The following is a 16,226-nucleotide window of genomic DNA, read 5'->3' as shown; positions in this document are numbered from 1 at the left end:
ACGGACGAATCAAAGCGAGCAGCATATCCTGTCTTCACGGCCGAATCAAAGTGAGCAGCATGTCCTGTCTTCACGGCCGAATCAAAGCGAGCAGCATATCCTGTCTTCACGGCCGAATCAAAATGAGCAGCGGTCTGAAAGGGATAATGGTCTGAAAGTGAGTAGCTTCTCAAATAGAATTATTGACCAGATGAGGAGTAAGACTTTGACACCTTCATCTGGGCTTCAGGGTTCCCCCTTTAAGCCTGTATTGAAGGGTAAAAGGGTTACCTACCAAGGTTCACACGAGCAGATCCAAGTTCAAGCTAATGCAAGACCCAGAGCCCCTATGGATAAGATCCCTAAGATTCCTAGCTCAACACACGATTCTGTGGCCAGATTGGATGGTACACCTTTCAGCAGTGGTGGAAATGTTTCCGAATCTCAGTATGAGGGAACAAGCCTGAGGGAACTAATTAAGCCCGCACGCCAAGCAATGAGCAAGTTTGAGAAAATGCAGTTGTTTAAGCAGATCCTTGATCATGTAGACAAATCCCATGCTCAGGGTGTAACCTTACAGCATTTGCGCCCGTCGTATTTTATACTTTCATCCCCAAACCAAGTAAGATATACCGGTTCTTACACTAAACAAGATTTATCAACCCCAGCCAAACCGGATATGGCCGCAGATGATGTTTTTAACAGAAAACGATGCTTCGATCAGAAAACTTTGCACCAAGAGTGTAATGGCAATGGACATTCAATCCTGAAGTATCAGAAGGTTGGTGAACAAGGTTCTGCTGCCGTCAGGAGACCGATACATCCCTTCCGGACTGACCACAAAGGGGCCAACCAAAGTGAAGGTGCTGATCTAGGTGCTTCAGGACAGGGAAATTCTAGTTGCACCGTCGGAGGTCGTTCTAAGTTTGGCGAACCTTACTATGGTGGTAATGCATCTTATGGCCAACGTTTTCCTAATTATGGCAACCAAGAATCAGTACTTGAATTGAGGATGCTAGAAGATAGCTGGTACAGAAGCCCGGAAGAGCTCAATCAAGTGAAAGGCACATCCCCATCCAACATCTACAGCCTTGGGGTTCTTTTATTTGAGGTATGTTAATTACTTTCATGACATGTCATGAAATAGATTTGTAATGGGTTCTCTAAAGTCTAAGCACTTTGAATGCTCATAGAGGTGAAGTGACATTGTGAGAATACTATTTGTTTGCACCTCAAGAAGTCATTTTGTGGATGGTTTTACTATATCAATCTAAGTCATGTGGTTCTAATTATGCAATCTACTTATGAGATATCGACCTTTTCACACTTGTATATCATAGTGTTTCCTGCTTAATAAAAAACAGAACCGGCTGGCCTGCTATTTTATGTTGTTCAACAGCAGTCTGATTGCTGAAAGCATCTGTTGCTATATTCGTATAATCTAATTGAGTAGTGCAATTTATGTCTGAGATCATGGAATAATCTTGTTGCTTGACATGGTATTTTGGCATTACCTGCTTATCTTAGGCTGTATGAAAAGGCAGATGACTATCCTTTTTAGCCTTGCTCACCTTATATACTCAGTGTTACAGCATATTCCTCTAGGAGCTAACACATGCATCATAAACAACTGGATCCGCCTTTTACTGGAAATTTCATTTGAGTTCAGTAGCTTTTCTTGTTTACATGTAATTCTACAGATTCTATCTTCAGATGGTTAAGGTATTGAACAAGTTTATTTTTCTTACCAGCTCTTTTGCTGTTGTGAAACATGGGAGCTGCATTGTGCTGCAATGTCAGATCTTCGCCACCGGATCCTGCCTCCAATTTTTCTTTCAGAAAGTCCCAAGGAGGCTGGCTTCTGCCTTTGGCTATTGCATCCGGATCCTTTTTCTCGACCAAAAGCAAGGTGGGCATACTCAATCTCTCCTCAGCTCAAAAAGGCATTGTCTTACTGATTAAGTGGATAAAATCAGACGTTCATTTAGTTCTATTCCGATGAATGATTGTAGTTACATTTGAGTTAAAGGAAGAGCTCCCGTGGCATGGTTATTTCAATGTGTAATGAAGAACTGATTATTCCCTAACATGTCCATTACCTTTGTTTGCTTCTGGTGATCTGGTCCCATATATGTACCTGTAGGACAACTATTTCTCTAATTCTACTTTCTAGAGATCTGTTCATATAATTATAGAGTGAATTTGTGGGTTTTGTTAATGTTAAGTTATTGCTTTCATGAAGGAACAACTACATGTAGATGCGTTGTTCTGATATATCAGGAATCCTTTATCTGTAGATCACACACAAAGATTTAGCAGTAATTCCTTTTGTATGTGTAAGATGACAAGTCTTTGCCACCTGCAAACTGGGGAAAATAGTTCCACGTCAATTTATACCTTACAGCATTTTTTCTTTTTGTCAGAGACATTCTAGGATGTGACTTGATAAATGAGGGTCGGGATTTATCGGTGTTAGATAAGGCACCAGCTGCTATCAATGAGGAGGACACAGAGTCTGGTTTGTTACTGAATTTTCTGTCTCAACTGAAAGAAGAAAAGGAGATGCATGCTGCCAAGTTATCAGCAGATCTTGCAAGCTTGCAGACTGATATTGTAGAGGCTGAGAGAAGACACTCGTTTAGGATGGGGTTCAGTTTAGAGGACATGGATGTACCAGCAAGTTCTAATGATGTGCCAGGTACTTCATCAAATGCCCTGAGAGGGGCATTGTTGTCAGGAGGCAGGTCAGGCATATACGAGGAGAGGGTGATGAAGAATTTGCAGCAGCTTGAAAATGCATATTACTCCACGAGGTCCACCATTGACACATCTGAGACTAATGTAATTAAGCGTTCCGATAATGATGCTTTGAGGGTCCGTGAAAACTTTAACCACAGTGATGCCGATGCTATGAATGGGCCAACAGACCGCCTTGGATGCTTTTTTGATGGTCTATGCAAATATGCCCGGCATAGTAGGTTTGAAGTACGAGGGATTTTGAAGAATGCTGATATACTTAACTCTCCAAATGTGATCTGTTCTTTAAGTTTTGACCGTGATGAAGAATATTTTGCTGCTGCTGGGGTTTCAAAGAAAATTAAAATATTCGAATTCGATGCTCTTTTAAATGATCGTGTTGATATTCATTATCCTATAGTAGAGATGCCTAGCAAGTCCAAGCTTAGTTGTGTCTGTTGGAACAACTATATAAAGAACTACCTGGCATCAACAGACTATGATGGCACTGTTCAGGTACGTATCTAATGGATGTGCTGTGCCATTATATGTTTCCCAAGATACTCACCACATGTTTTCTTTTTCCTTATCTGTAAGTATAACTTATCTGCTATGATCAAGTTGGCATACTTCCTTCCTTCATTCGTTGCAGTTCTTTTACCTACCTTTGTTGTAGTGGCATCATTTATCTGATTCTGAGCTTTATATGCATATCTTGGATAATTTGATTATCTGATTCTGAGCTTTATATGCATATCTTGGATAATTTGGTGTTTTGTTATTATTTAAGTACCAACTGCGTACTTCTGGATCTAGCATAGTACTGATTGGTATGTAATGTTCTATTGATTTGGGCACCATATCTTGATAGTAGTTTCAGTTGTGGGACAAGACAATTTGTTGTCTGCCGTGCCCAAATTTTATGTTTGGGATTGTTTCTTTGTTAGCATTATGATTATGAGTTGGGAGGGACAGCACAAACTATTCCGTTATTGAAGCAAAGTACTTAAGGTTGAATCAGTGAGCTTCGCCTGGAAACAGTAAAGTGAATTGCTGTTTGAGGATAAGCATCATTTCCTTGTTGAGTTTTACCTGAAAAGCTTTAGCTGTTTAGAAAGCATGGACAATCTATTGATACTTCAACAATAAAGTTGTATCTGCATTCATATCCTGAAAAACTTAGTAGTACTGATTTTGCATCAACATTCAATAGTGCGTACACGTTTCGGTATAAAAAGCACTTGTGCCCGTCGAAATATTTTCCACTAACTGCTAATATTTTCTCACAGTTGTCATTGCTCATTTGTTTCTTTCGGTACTGTGGCGATTCATTCCTTCTTTTATGCTTTACCTGGAAATGCACCACACATTTTTACTTTACTTTTGCCATTGGTTTAATTTTCACCGTGGAATGCAGCTATGGGATGCAAGCACTGGCCAAGGATTCACACAGTTTACAGAGCATCGGAAAAGAGCTTGGTCTGTGAGTTTCTCAGAGGTGGATCCAACTAAATTGGCAAGTGGGAGTGACGATTGTTGTGTGAAAGTTTGGAATATTAACCAGGTATGTTATTTAACTCCATAACTTGTTCTGCTCCAATTTCAACAGGGTAGTCTTAATTAGAGTCTGGTATTTCAAACGTTCTGCTATGTTACCCTATGCTTATAGTGATCTGGAGTTAAGTATGCCACATAAAAAAGGGCTGCAGATGAAGAAATATCAAGCTCTTAAGTTGTTCCTATGTGGATTGGTCTCGTGTCCCTATCTGAAATACCATAGTAGTAGTCCAGACCTTACTGGGCTGGGTTTAGGGATGCAGAATGGCGCCCGATCCGCCCCCCTCTGTAGTCAAAATAGACCGGGTTAGTTGTAGCATTTTCTTTTTGGCGATTTAGTTTAGTTCAAGTTAACTCCCTGCTTTTGCGGGCTTATGCGGGATACCGCTCTGTATCCCTAGCTGGGCTGGCTAAAAGCTCATAAATGCAAGTTGGGCTAAGCTGTGCCCAATCCAAGACTCATTCAGTTTCCCCCTAACAACGATTGATGGCCCTGCCTTTCAGAAGAACCAGCCAAATTAACTTTGAACACTCGAGCAAGTGCAATTAACTTCTGTTCTTTTGACCATTGCTAAGAAGCAACAGTCACCATGCCTTCAGTTACAAACTTTGGTCTTGCTTTTTGATTTGCTCTTTCCATATTCTGAATACATTTTCATGTTCCTGATACCATTTTCTCTAATTAAAGTTATGTCTTGTTGCTGATACCAGAAAAATAGCGTGGACACAATAAGAAATGTGGCCAATGTATGCTGTGTACAGTTCTCGCCATACTCCTCTCGTATGTTAGCCTTTGGCTCAGCTGATTACAAGACATACTGTTATGATCTGAGGCATACAAGGATCCCCTGGTGTACCATTTCTGGACACGGGAAAGCTGTCAGCTATGTAAGATTCTTGGATGCAGAAACGCTTATATCTGCCTCAACTGACAATACCTTGAAGATATGGGATCTCAACCGGACTAATCCTAATGGATTATCTACTAATGCTTGCAGTCTGACTTTGAGTGGTCATACCAACGAGAAGGTATAAACGGCTTACTGAATTATTTGCTTTCTCCCTTTTGGTAACCATTTTTGGAATTGGTGTGTAATCAACCTCATTTTCTCATGCAGAATTTTGTAGGCTTATCCGTTCACGATGGATACATAACGTGCGGTTCTGAAAACAATGAAGTGAGTATTATATTTAATGCATATATTTGGCTTGTCATGCTGGCACTGCACTTTGTTTAATCAAGACACTGTTAAGCATATTGAGTTCTCTTGGGTGGAAACACTTTTTTGGAGCAGCCAATGTTATGCAAATTGATGCCCTGAGGAAAATATAATTTTCCATTATTGTGACAGTTCTCATGTACCTTGTTCCCACACACAAAAAGATCTCACCCTCCCCTTGGCCCTGCTAACTTCATACATTTATTGCCTCATTCCTCCAACCTAATTAGTTAACCACCAAACCTCTAGTGCCAATGCTATTACACTTACTCTGCAACACCTAAATTTAGGTGATATATTTGTTGTTCAGGATGATGAGGTTAGATTATGCTACCTTGATGGTAACTTGGGAAATCTCGTGTATTTATTAGGAACCATCAATCATGAAAACTTCAGAATCCAAACTCATTTCACAACTTCATATTTCTGGCGGGTGAATTGTGAAGCGTGCTATTAATATACTCCCTCCGTCCCAAAATAAGTGACTCAAAACTTACTCAACTTTGTACTAACATTAGTACAAAGTTGAGTCATTTTTGAGTCACTTATTTTAGGACGGAGGGAGTACTATTTAGTGGAAGATCTCATTACTAGTTGGTTTGCAGGTATATTCTTACTATAAAAGCTTTCCCATGCCAATAACTTCTCACAAGTTTGGTTCAATCGATCCAATAACCGGACAAGAGACCAATGATGATAATCAGCAGTTTGTGTCGAGCGTTTGCTGGAGAGGAAGGTCGAATATGGTGGTGGCTGCCAACTCTAGTGGAAGCATCAAAGTCCTTGAGCTTGTTTGAATGATCCGTTGAGCAAGTTACAGGATGAGAGTATCTGAATGGCCGTGATTGCCATGTTTCTTTGCTGACCATATGTTTCCTCGAGCGTTCTTCCTTGCCAACAAACAACTATTATGCATCAACACATGTCGAGGCCGGGCAACAAAGCGGTGGAAACACACTTGCGCACTTCAAGCAACACACAACCCTGGCCGTTGATGTTCGCTTGAAACTCCCAATGAAGTGTGCAACTGGAGGGAGTGAAAGGCCTCGGCTACTCTGAAAGGTAAACTTTGTAAGGCGCTTTGACATAGTACTAGTCCGCATTTCAGCGAGGGCCTAGGGCTAGGTTTCTGTACAGATTTATGTATGGGCTTCGAGGGCCGCGTATTTACTTTTGAGCTAGAGCCTTACATGCTATGTTGGCCCGATCCGATCCGCATCTCACGGGAATCGACGCAGTTTTGATGTGCAACGACTAACAGTCTAGTATGACGGTCAAAGCAAAGCTGCGGAAGGTGACATTGTTGTCTGAAGGAGTTGATCACGCATCCTGATCTGTGCGAGTGATGCAACGAGGGTTTGTCTATGCCTACTATTTTTTGTAGTCCCCTTATTTGAATGAATAGAGTAATATATATGAATATATATGATTACTGTATATAACAATATACCTTCCCGAGTTCAGAAATTGCCACGTCGAAGGGAAGAAAAACGAATGAACGATTTGGGCAGGGAATGCAAGTCTATGTATGGGTGTTGGTTGTTGTTGATAGTTGTGTAACTCGTACGCTTCTGTCTTCTGCGACCGACAAAAACCTATTTCTGTCATATATGTTGTGATTTCCTTTGATAACAGTATCTTAGGCCCTGTTTGGAGAACCTCCACTCCCGGAGCAGATGGAGTTACTGTTGAAAGTCGCGGAGCGCGAGTCGATCATATGGCCAATTCATTAGTTTGTTCTGCGGAGAAGCATAATGACGTCGGTATCTAAACGGCGGCGAATGCTGCAATCGTTTCTGAAAACCAATGAGACTAGTATGGATTGATAAGGCCATACGTTTGTTGCCGACACAATCTAAGGGCAAACAAAGAAAAACGAGGTTCAGTTTAAGTACCCTCTTGGTGTAGTTTTCAGATTGCAGTACTGTATTTCTTTTTAGAAGTTGCGGGACTCCGATTCGCTAAAAAGGTAAAAGAGAGTCTAAAAAGAGACTTGGATAACCACGAGGCCCGCACACGACGCCTATGAGAGGGCGGGGGTTGCCTACAATGTCATCACTTTTGCTCAGGCAAGCGACTTAGAGCCAGTACAATAGAGCTGAGTCAGCTGGCTATAAGAAATAAACTAGTATATTCTTGCTTAGTTGGAGGAAAGAGAAGAAGAGAGAGAAGGGAAGCGGGCTCTTGGTGAAGAGCCAGCTCTAGCACGTGCTCCTAGACACTTTGTGAGAGTGAAAGGTGGGCCATATAATAAAAAAGTAGTACACTTTTCTAATCAACTATTGTACATATTGGCTATAAGATGGGCTATAGATGACATGGCAATGGCTTATAACCAGCAGTTGGCTATACTATTAACCATGCTCTTAAGAGAAAACCTGTTCTCGATCTGAATAAATTGCGGTACTCGTAGAAGGAGTAATATCATACTAGTATATTTTAGTAGTACTACAATGCGTCGCCCTATTCTCCGTCCTCAGTTTTTCCCCGTCTTGTCTTTTATATATGTTGCCTTCTGAAAGAAAAATCCTGCAGCAATTTAAAGTATTAAAATGAAAATAAAAGCGATAAGAAACACTCTTCACAGGGATAAGAGACAAATAACAACGTGTACAAAGGACATTCCAATTATACCTGTCTCCTTTAGAACCTCTGGGCTATCCAAACATAGCACAAGCACATGGGTACACACAATTTTTTCCTGTTGCTACAAAAGCTATGCATAAGCACTTGCCAATATTAGAGAAGAGTGACAGGAACCGGTAACAAAAATAGGCAGCTGCCCATGGATAGATTCAAGTGTGTCTTCCCCACGAGGCCTCCTAGCTAGCCACCACCATTGCAATCTTTTCCTCCACGCAGGGGAGGAAGAAGCAGCAGCAGCTGGATTAACCGGATCAACTGAGGAAGGAAGAGCCGTCGAGAGCGATGGCGAGCAAGGCCCACCTCTCCTTCCTGCTCCTCGCGGTCGTCGCGGCCTCCCTCGCCGGCCCGTCCGCCGGCATTTTCCACATCGTCGGCGCCGGCAAGGGGTGGCGCATCGCCCCCAACCAGACCTACTACGCCGACTGGGCCCGCACCAGGGACATCCACGTCGGCGACAAGCTCAGTAAGTCTGCTCGCTAGCTAGCACGTTACGTGCTCCTTGTTCATTGTTCGCCCCCCTTCTTCTTCTCCTCGCCGCCGGCGGGCCGGCCGGCCGTTCTTGACGTGGCCGCCGGCGTGGGTGCGCGCAGTGTTCCTGTACCGGAGCGGGGTGTACGACATCGTGCAGGTGCCGACCAAGGAGCTGTTCGACGCGTGCAGCATGGACAACGTCACCATGCGGTACCAGCTCGGCCCCACCATCATCAAGCTCGACACGCCCGGCCCGCGCTACTACTTCTGCGGCGTCGGCGAGCACTGCGAGGGGGGCCAGAAGGTCGCCGTCAACGTCTCCGGCGACCCCGCCGCCCCCGCCACCGCCACCGCCACCGCCGCCGCCACCGCCGCCGAGGCGCCCGCCGCAGCGGCGCTGCCGCCGGCGGCGCCGATAGAGCTGGGGGAGGCCGCGCTGGCGTCGTCCATGGCGCAGGCGGAGGCCGAGCAGGCGTCGTCGACGGCGCAGGACGAGGCCGCGACGGCGCAGGCGGAGGCCGCGCAGGCGTCGTCGACGGCGCAGGCGGAGGCCGCTGAGCCGTCGTCGATGGAGCAGGTGGAGCCCACGCAGGCGTCGTCGACGGCGCAGGAGGAGCTCGCGCAGGCGTCGACGATGGAGGTGGACCCCGCGAAGCTTGTGGACGCCAAGAAGAAACTATAGGGAACATGTATGGCATGCGTATACTATGTATTTACCCAGTATGCATCTTTGCCGCACAAGTACAATAGCCCTCGATCTGGGCTTGGATCGATGTATTTTCATTTTTCATTTTTTGGGGTCGATGTATTTACGCTCATACTAAGCCACGGCGCAATTGGATCGTATGTATGTACATCGGCTTGGTGTAGGTACGTACGTACATACAAGGCGGTCGTGTACAGTAGTTTTTTTTTTTTTGAATGGTTTGAAATATGGCCACAGTACGTATCATTTCGGTTCACCGTATCACCTATACTACTAGATAGATGTGTGTTTAATTTCCACAGTTCTTGAGGTCTGTTGATTTTCGGGAGATTGTGATTCTTTTTCAAGGAAATGAGATTGTAAGTTTTTTTTTTATCCTCGTCTTGTTCAGACATTCTATGAGAGTGTCACAACGAGAAAAAGAAGTTCTTCACCGGAAAAAGAGAGGCCGAGATTGCAATCTGTAAAGAGTTCCCGTGAAAAGTGTCTAGTACTTTTTTCCGGGAAAAGTGTCCACTTCTTGATCTATGGCCGAGATGAAAACCTGAATCTATCACTCTCACTACCTCCTGCCTACCCGCAAAGTGAAAATCTTCTTCAGTACTATATATGTTTGATGGGTTTGGAAAACTTGGATTGATAATGACATACATTAATTGCACCGATGTCGTCACACCATAAAAATGAAAAGGGGTGTCTTTGACTGAAATATTCCAAGGTCCTACCGCACATAATAGTGCAATTAAAGCAAATCACTTCAACCTGGGTTTTGTACTTCTGTCAGCAACCTTACACCTGGCTTCTGCGCTTGAGCAAGATATGGTTGGTTGTTTTCTCGGATGGTTCGGTATCACATTCGGGCCAACAAAAAAAGGTTGCAAAGCCCCTCTCCTCGGACGTCTAATTATTGCATTCGTAATGCCAAGGATAAGGCGCAATTCATTTTCATGAGAACTCTAACACACTTCCTCCACGAAAGAGATACATGGCTTGTGTTGCATGAAATTGTGACGATAATGCCATCAACTTAAACCAACGTAGTCCGCTTCGGTGCCACAAAGTCCATTCAAATGCCCATGCCAAACAATTAATCTTGTATGGTTTTGGATTTGATGAACGCATATTGGTTAGCATGAACTATGGATATAAATTGTTATGCATTTCAAAGGCAGGCTGACCTGAGATATTGTCATGTAATAAGATATGAACTAGAATTGTCGATATTTGCAATTAGAGCAATAAAAACAGTATTGATACTCTGGATGCCAATATTGCCATCATAGAAATCACTACATAGCCGGCCTGGAGCTTTTCACATGGCATACACACAACAACATCCTCGATTTCCTTTTCAATGAGATGGCACAGAAGCAGAAAGGTTGAATCTCATAGATAGAATTCAAAAGTACCAAGCCTATCCTTATAGGAGTTTCATAGTGCATCAACCTTAAGATCATTATTAGTGATGCTTCTATCCTCTTCAGATCATATGCTAGCAATACAGTTAAATTTGAATAATTTAGTAGAAATAGCACCAAAAATTGTATTCTCATCACCAAGTCTGGCCATCTTATCTTAGCTCTAGACTATACCTGGCCATCTGTCGGCCCGGGCCGGGCTTCGGGCCGGGCCTACCAAAGCCCGATGCAAAAAACCTAGGCCCGAGCCTGGCCTGGCCCGACCGTCGGGCCTAAAAATCGGGCCCGGACCATCACGCTAAAAGCCCGCCGGGCCTCTTCCTTAAACGACGAATACGACGGGCTTGAGCTCGGCCCAGCCCGGCGGCCGGGCCTAAAAATCGGGCCTGAGCCCGACCCATCACGCTAAAAGCCCACTGGGCCTCTTCCTTAAACGAAGAATACGACGGGCCCGAGCCTGGCCCGGCCGTCGGGCTCAAAATCTAGGCCCAGGCCCGGTCCATGGGGAAGGTCGGGTCGGGCCGTCCGGGCCGGGCTGCCCATGGCCAGGACTACTCTAGACCTCCAATATAATCTCTTAGCTTCGTCGGGGGGATGGGGCTAAGGGTGTGTTCCTTGAGGGCAACATAGGGATTTTCTTCAAAGGTCTTTGTTCCTAAATACCATCAAGAAGGGGAACAAGTTTATAGTTGAAAAGTCCTAGTTGTGTAAGATCATACTTAATTCATGTTTTTTTTGCGAGAATCCATTCATGTTTTCAAGGGTGTAGCTAGATTAACTCCCTCCGTTCCTAAATATAATTCTTTTTAGATATTTCACCCTGGACTACATATGGAGCAAAATGAGTGAATCTACACTCTAAAATATGTCTATATACATCCATATGTAGTTTGTAGTGGAATCTCTAAAAAGACTTATATTTAAGAACAAATGGAGTATATTTTTTGGAGGATAAACGACCTTTCCATTAAGAGAGCGTATCATCAAGGGGTTACAAATACAATAAGCACACACCTAGACTCTACATAACTAGAATGCACACACACACACACACACATCGGCAAAGAGCAAAGTCATATACAAGACCGGAGCTATGGCCCAGATAGAAGAAAAAGACGACCCCACCCCCCAAGGGATCAAGATAGTGATTGATGAAATACAACGGCGACTACAACATCAAGTCAATTCTTGATAACATAAGGGCTATGATAAAGGTTCTCAAAAAACAATGACTTTAGGAAGGAAGCAGGGTGCAACTGTCGCCGTCACTAGATCCAACCAACCACCTAAGACCAGATTGTGTGCTTTTGCCCTCAAGATCTAGTCCGAGCAAATCTCAAGCAAAGCATTCAACAAGGTAACCAACTAGGGTCAGGCGTGGAATTTTCATCCCATGCTCAAGATCAATTCAGAGTCATCATGTGTTGTCGTCTCCACTTTCCGTGATCCAGCAGCTACATATGTGCATGGTCAGCTCATGAGATGACACATGAGTGATGATCATGCACGCACAAGCAGGCAGTGGTTGTACAAATTCGTGTTGTTTACAGTTGAACTAATTGTGTGGTCAGCCAAAGGACTGCACATCTATAAATGCACTATGATCAGGGATGATCCGTACGTTGGCTACAAAAAACTCACCGGCGACCATCACACACTTGCCAATATTAGAGAAGGGCTAGCCAGAGGCAGGAACCAAACCAAGAGCAAAAAATAGGCAAGGTCATCCATGGACTCCCTCAAGTCCTGCTCCATCGATCACATGCATGCATGCATGCATGCACACAGGGGCTAGCTAGATCTCTGGCTAGCTACCACCATCCCAAACTCTTCTCTTCCACACACGCATGTCCCCCCAAGGTGAGGAAAAAGGAAGAACGACGTGCGTACGAACGAGTCGAATCGTCGATCGAGAAACCAAGATCAGGCCGGTCGGCGGATCGATCTCGTTGAACAAATGGAGAGGAGCAAGGGCCGCCTCTCGCTGCTGCTCCTCGCGGTCGTGCTGGCGTCCCTCGTCGCCGGCTCGTCGGCGGGCATCTACCACATCGTCGGCGCCGGCAAGGGCTGGACGATGGCCCCCAACAAGACCTACTACGGGGACTGGGCCCGCACCCGGAACATCAGCGTGGGCGACAAGCTCAGTGAGTCGATCTATCATCAATTCCTATTTATTTTCCCCCTTCTTCTCCGGCTCCGGCGGGCGCCATTCGATCCTTGACGCCGGCCGTCACATCACATGCGTGCAGTGTTCCTGTACCGGAGCGGCGTGTACAACATCGTGGAGGTGCCGAGCCGGGACCTGTTCGACGGCTGCAGCATGCGCAACATCACCAACCGCTACCAGAACGGGCCCACCATCATCGAGCTCATCCCGCCCGCCGGTCCGCGCTACTACTTCTGCGGCGTCGGCAAGCACTGCGAGGAGGGCCAGAAGCTCAAGATCTACGTCGCTCCCTTCGCGCCCTCGCGCACGCAGAACGACGACCCGGCCGAAGAGGACGACGTCTATGACGACATGTCCGGCGGCTCGCCCGCCCCCGCCGCCATGCCGCTCCTCGCCCTCGCCGCCTGCTTGCTGCCGCTTCCGCTCCTGCTGCTGATGTAAACTTGATCCATCAACGTCAACGACCTGTCCATCGTACTCCTATATGTGTGCATGCATGCAAGCTACGGTTTTTTTTCATTTTCATCAACAAAAGAATTTTTTAGAGGAAAAGGCAGATGCCCCGATTCCATTTCATAGAAATGAAACCCACAGGAAAAGGCAGAAGCCCCGATTCAATTTCACTTTTTTCCTTCTTCCTTCCCTCTTGGCCGGAGCTTGCCGGAGAAGAACTAGTCCCACCATCTAACATAGGGTGAAGTAATGGCCCTATTATCTATCTTATGGGTGAGGTTGGAGAGGATTGCCGGAGGTTTTCATGGGTGGTGCCGGACTTAGAAGGATGGCTGGGGCGGTGACCAACAATGACGGTGGGGGAAGGTCGAGGGGAGGGCGGGGCAGCAAGGCGGTGCATGGTAACGCCCACCCGCCACGGGTGGTGCAGGCCCGCCGTTAAGGTGGGGTGGGCTGGGGTTGTTCTGATCGAGAGGAGAAAGAAGGAATGAAGGAAAAAGATGAACAGTGACATGATCTATTTTGGGCTATGATGACCCACAAGTATAGGGGATCAATCGTAGTCCTTTCAATAAGTAAGAGTGTCGAACCCGACGAGGAGCAGAAGAAAATGACAAATGGTTTTCAGCAAGGTGCTTTCTGCAGGCACTGAAATTGTCGATAACAGATAGTTTGATAGTAAGATAATTTGTAATAAGTAATAAGTAGCAATAGTAACAATAGGTGCAGCAAGGTAGCCCAATCTTTTTGTAGAAAAGTACAGGCCAAAACGGTCTCTGATAATAAGTAAAAGGTTCTCAAGGACACACGGGAATTTCATCTAGTCACTTCCATCATGTTTGTTTTATTCGCGTTTGCTAATTTGATAATTTGATATGTGGATGGACCGATGCTTGGGTGTTGTTCTTACTTGAACAAGCCTCCCACTTATGATTAACCCCCCTCACAAGTATCCGTAACTACAAAAGAAGAATTAAGATAAAATCTAACCTTAGTGTTAAACATATGGCAAATCAGCCCGTTACGGAATAGCGCATAAATTATGGTTTAAGCGTCTATCACTCTAGCAATCCATCATCTAATAACTACTCCACAATGCATTCCCTTAGGTCCAAAGATGGTGAAATGTCATGTAGTCGACGTTCACATAACACCACTAAGGGAATCACAACATACATATCATCAAAATCGAACAAATATCAAATTCACATGATTACTTGTAACATGACTTCTCCCGTGTCCTCAAGAACAAAAGCAACTACTCACAAATCATATTCATGTTCAAGATCAGAGGAGTAATAAATATCATAATGGATCTGAACATATAATCTTCCAGCAAATAAACCAACTAGTATCTACAATATGTATGAAGAAAATATGCCCTAGAGGCAATAATAAAGTTATTATTTATTTCCTTATTTCATGATAAATGTTTATTATTCATGCTAGAATTTTATTAACCGGAAACATAATACATGTGTGAATACATAGACAAACATAGTGTCACTAGTATGCCTCTACTTGACTAGCTCGTTTATCAAAGATGATTATGTTTCCTAACCATAGACATGTGTTGTCATTTGATTAATGGGATCACGTCATTAGGAGAATGATGTGATTGACATGACCCATTCAGTTAGCCTAGCACTTGATCGTTTAGTATATTGCTATTGCTTTCTTCATGACTTATACATGTTCCTGTAACTATGAGATTATGCAACTTCCGTTTACCGGAGGAACACTTTGGGTGCTACCAAACGTCACAACGTAACTGGGTGATTATAAAGGAGTACTACATGTGTCTCCAAAGGTACATGTTGGGTTGGCGTATTTCGAGATTAGGTTTTGTTACTCCGATTGTCGGAGAGGTATCTCTGGGCCCTCTCGGTAATGCACATCACTATAAGCCTTGGAAGCAATGTAGCTAATGATTTAGTTACGGAATGATGCATTACGTAACGAGTAAAGAGACTTGCCGGTAACGAGATTGAACTAGGTATTAGATACCGACGATCGAATCTCGGGCAAGTAACATGCCGATGACAAAGGGAACAACGTATGTTGTTATGCGGTTTGACCGATAAAGATCTTCGTAGAATATGTAGGAGCCAATATGAGCATCCAGGTTCCGCTATTGGTTATTGACCGAGAATAGTTCTAGGTCATGTCTACATAGTTCTCGAACCCGTAGGGTCCGCACGCTTAACGTTACGATGACGGTTTTATTATGAGTTTATATATTTTGATGTACCGAAGGTTGTTCGGAGTCCCGGATGTGATCCAGGACAAGACGACGAGTCTCGAAATGATCGAGACATAAAGATTGATATATTGGAAGCCTATATTTGGATATCGAAATCGTTCCGGGAGAAATCGAGATTTTTCCGGAGTACCGGGGGGTTACTGAAACCCCCCCGAGGGTTATTGGGCCTACATGGGCCATGAGGGAGAAGAGGAGGGCCGGCCAGGGCAGGCCGCGCGCCCCCTCCCCCTAGTCCGAATAGGACAAGGAGGGGGGCGGCGCCCCCCCCCCCCTTTTCCTCTTTCCCCTCCCCCCTTTCCTTCTCCACCAAGGCAAGAGGGGTGAGTCCTACTCCCGGTGGGAGTAGGACTCCTCCAGGCGCACCCCTTGGGGGCCGGCCGCACCTCCCCCCTCCCTCCTTTATATACGGGGGCAGGGGGCACCCTAGAACACACGTGTTGATCTACGTGATCGTTCCTTAGCCGTGTGCGGTGCCCCCCTCCACCATATTCCACCTCGGTCATATCGTCGCGGAGTTTAGGCGAAGCCCTGCGCCGGTAGAATCATCATCACCACACCGTCGTGCTGACGGAACTCATCCCCGACACTTTGCTGGATCGGAGTCCGGGGA

At 45.1% G+C, this 16,226-nt stretch overlaps 3 protein-coding genes across 3 annotated transcripts in view; all 3 read left to right on the top strand.

Annotated features, from left to right (window-relative positions):
* Positions 1–7,043, top strand: part of LOC123147298 (protein SUPPRESSOR OF PHYA-105 1) — a gene marked incomplete in the record, with an annotated part of 8,861 nt that extends 1,818 nt beyond the window's left edge. The window contains 7 exon segments of the mRNA XM_044566533.1: positions 1–1,090; positions 1,731–1,888; positions 2,403–3,231; positions 4,133–4,279; positions 4,984–5,301; positions 5,391–5,450; positions 6,098–7,043. Of these exon segments, the coding sequence (XP_044422468.1) occupies positions 1–1,090; positions 1,731–1,888; positions 2,403–3,231; positions 4,133–4,279; positions 4,984–5,301; positions 5,391–5,450; positions 6,098–6,289 (2,794 nt within the window).
* A 1,208-nt stretch (positions 7,044–8,251) lies between these two features.
* Positions 8,252–9,558, top strand: LOC123099509 (cucumber peeling cupredoxin). Its single transcript, XM_044521659.1, has 2 exons — positions 8,252–8,601; positions 8,729–9,558. Exons 1-2 carry the CDS (start codon positions 8,421–8,423, stop codon positions 9,289–9,291), a joined length of 744 nt encoding a protein of 247 aa, XP_044377594.1. The 5' UTR covers positions 8,252–8,420; the 3' UTR covers positions 9,292–9,558.
* A 2,872-nt stretch (positions 9,559–12,430) lies between these two features.
* Positions 12,431–13,605, top strand: LOC123099499 (cucumber peeling cupredoxin-like). Its single transcript, XM_044521650.1, has 2 exons — positions 12,431–12,877; positions 12,983–13,605. Exons 1-2 carry the CDS (start codon positions 12,691–12,693, stop codon positions 13,339–13,341), a joined length of 546 nt encoding a protein of 181 aa, XP_044377585.1. The 5' UTR covers positions 12,431–12,690; the 3' UTR covers positions 13,342–13,605.
* The last annotated feature ends 2,621 nt before the right edge of the window (positions 13,606–16,226 follow it).

Source organism: Triticum aestivum, chromosome 1B, assembly GCF_018294505.1.
Source record: "Triticum aestivum cultivar Chinese Spring chromosome 1B, IWGSC CS RefSeq v2.1, whole genome shotgun sequence".
Classification (NCBI taxonomy): domain Eukaryota; kingdom Viridiplantae; phylum Streptophyta; class Magnoliopsida; order Poales; family Poaceae; genus Triticum; species Triticum aestivum.
Note: the sequence above shows the minus strand (reverse complement) of the source record. Positions and strands in the feature narration are given on the sequence as shown.

Bases quoted from the DNA above. Each gene is read 5' to 3' on its own strand.
- LOC123099509 (XM_044521659.1), top strand. From the start codon at position 8,421: ATGGCGAGCAAGGCCCACCTCTCCTTCCTGCTCCTCGCGGTCGTCGCG. The intron at 8,602-8,728 runs GTAAGTCTGCTC...GGGTGCGCGCAG, and splicing joins CCACGTCGGCGACAAGCTCA to TGTTCCTGTACCGGAGCGGG.
- LOC123099499 (XM_044521650.1), top strand. From the start codon at position 12,691: ATGGAGAGGAGCAAGGGCCGCCTCTCGCTGCTGCTCCTCGCGGTCGTG. The intron at 12,878-12,982 runs GTGAGTCGATCT...ACATGCGTGCAG, and splicing joins CAGCGTGGGCGACAAGCTCA to TGTTCCTGTACCGGAGCGGC.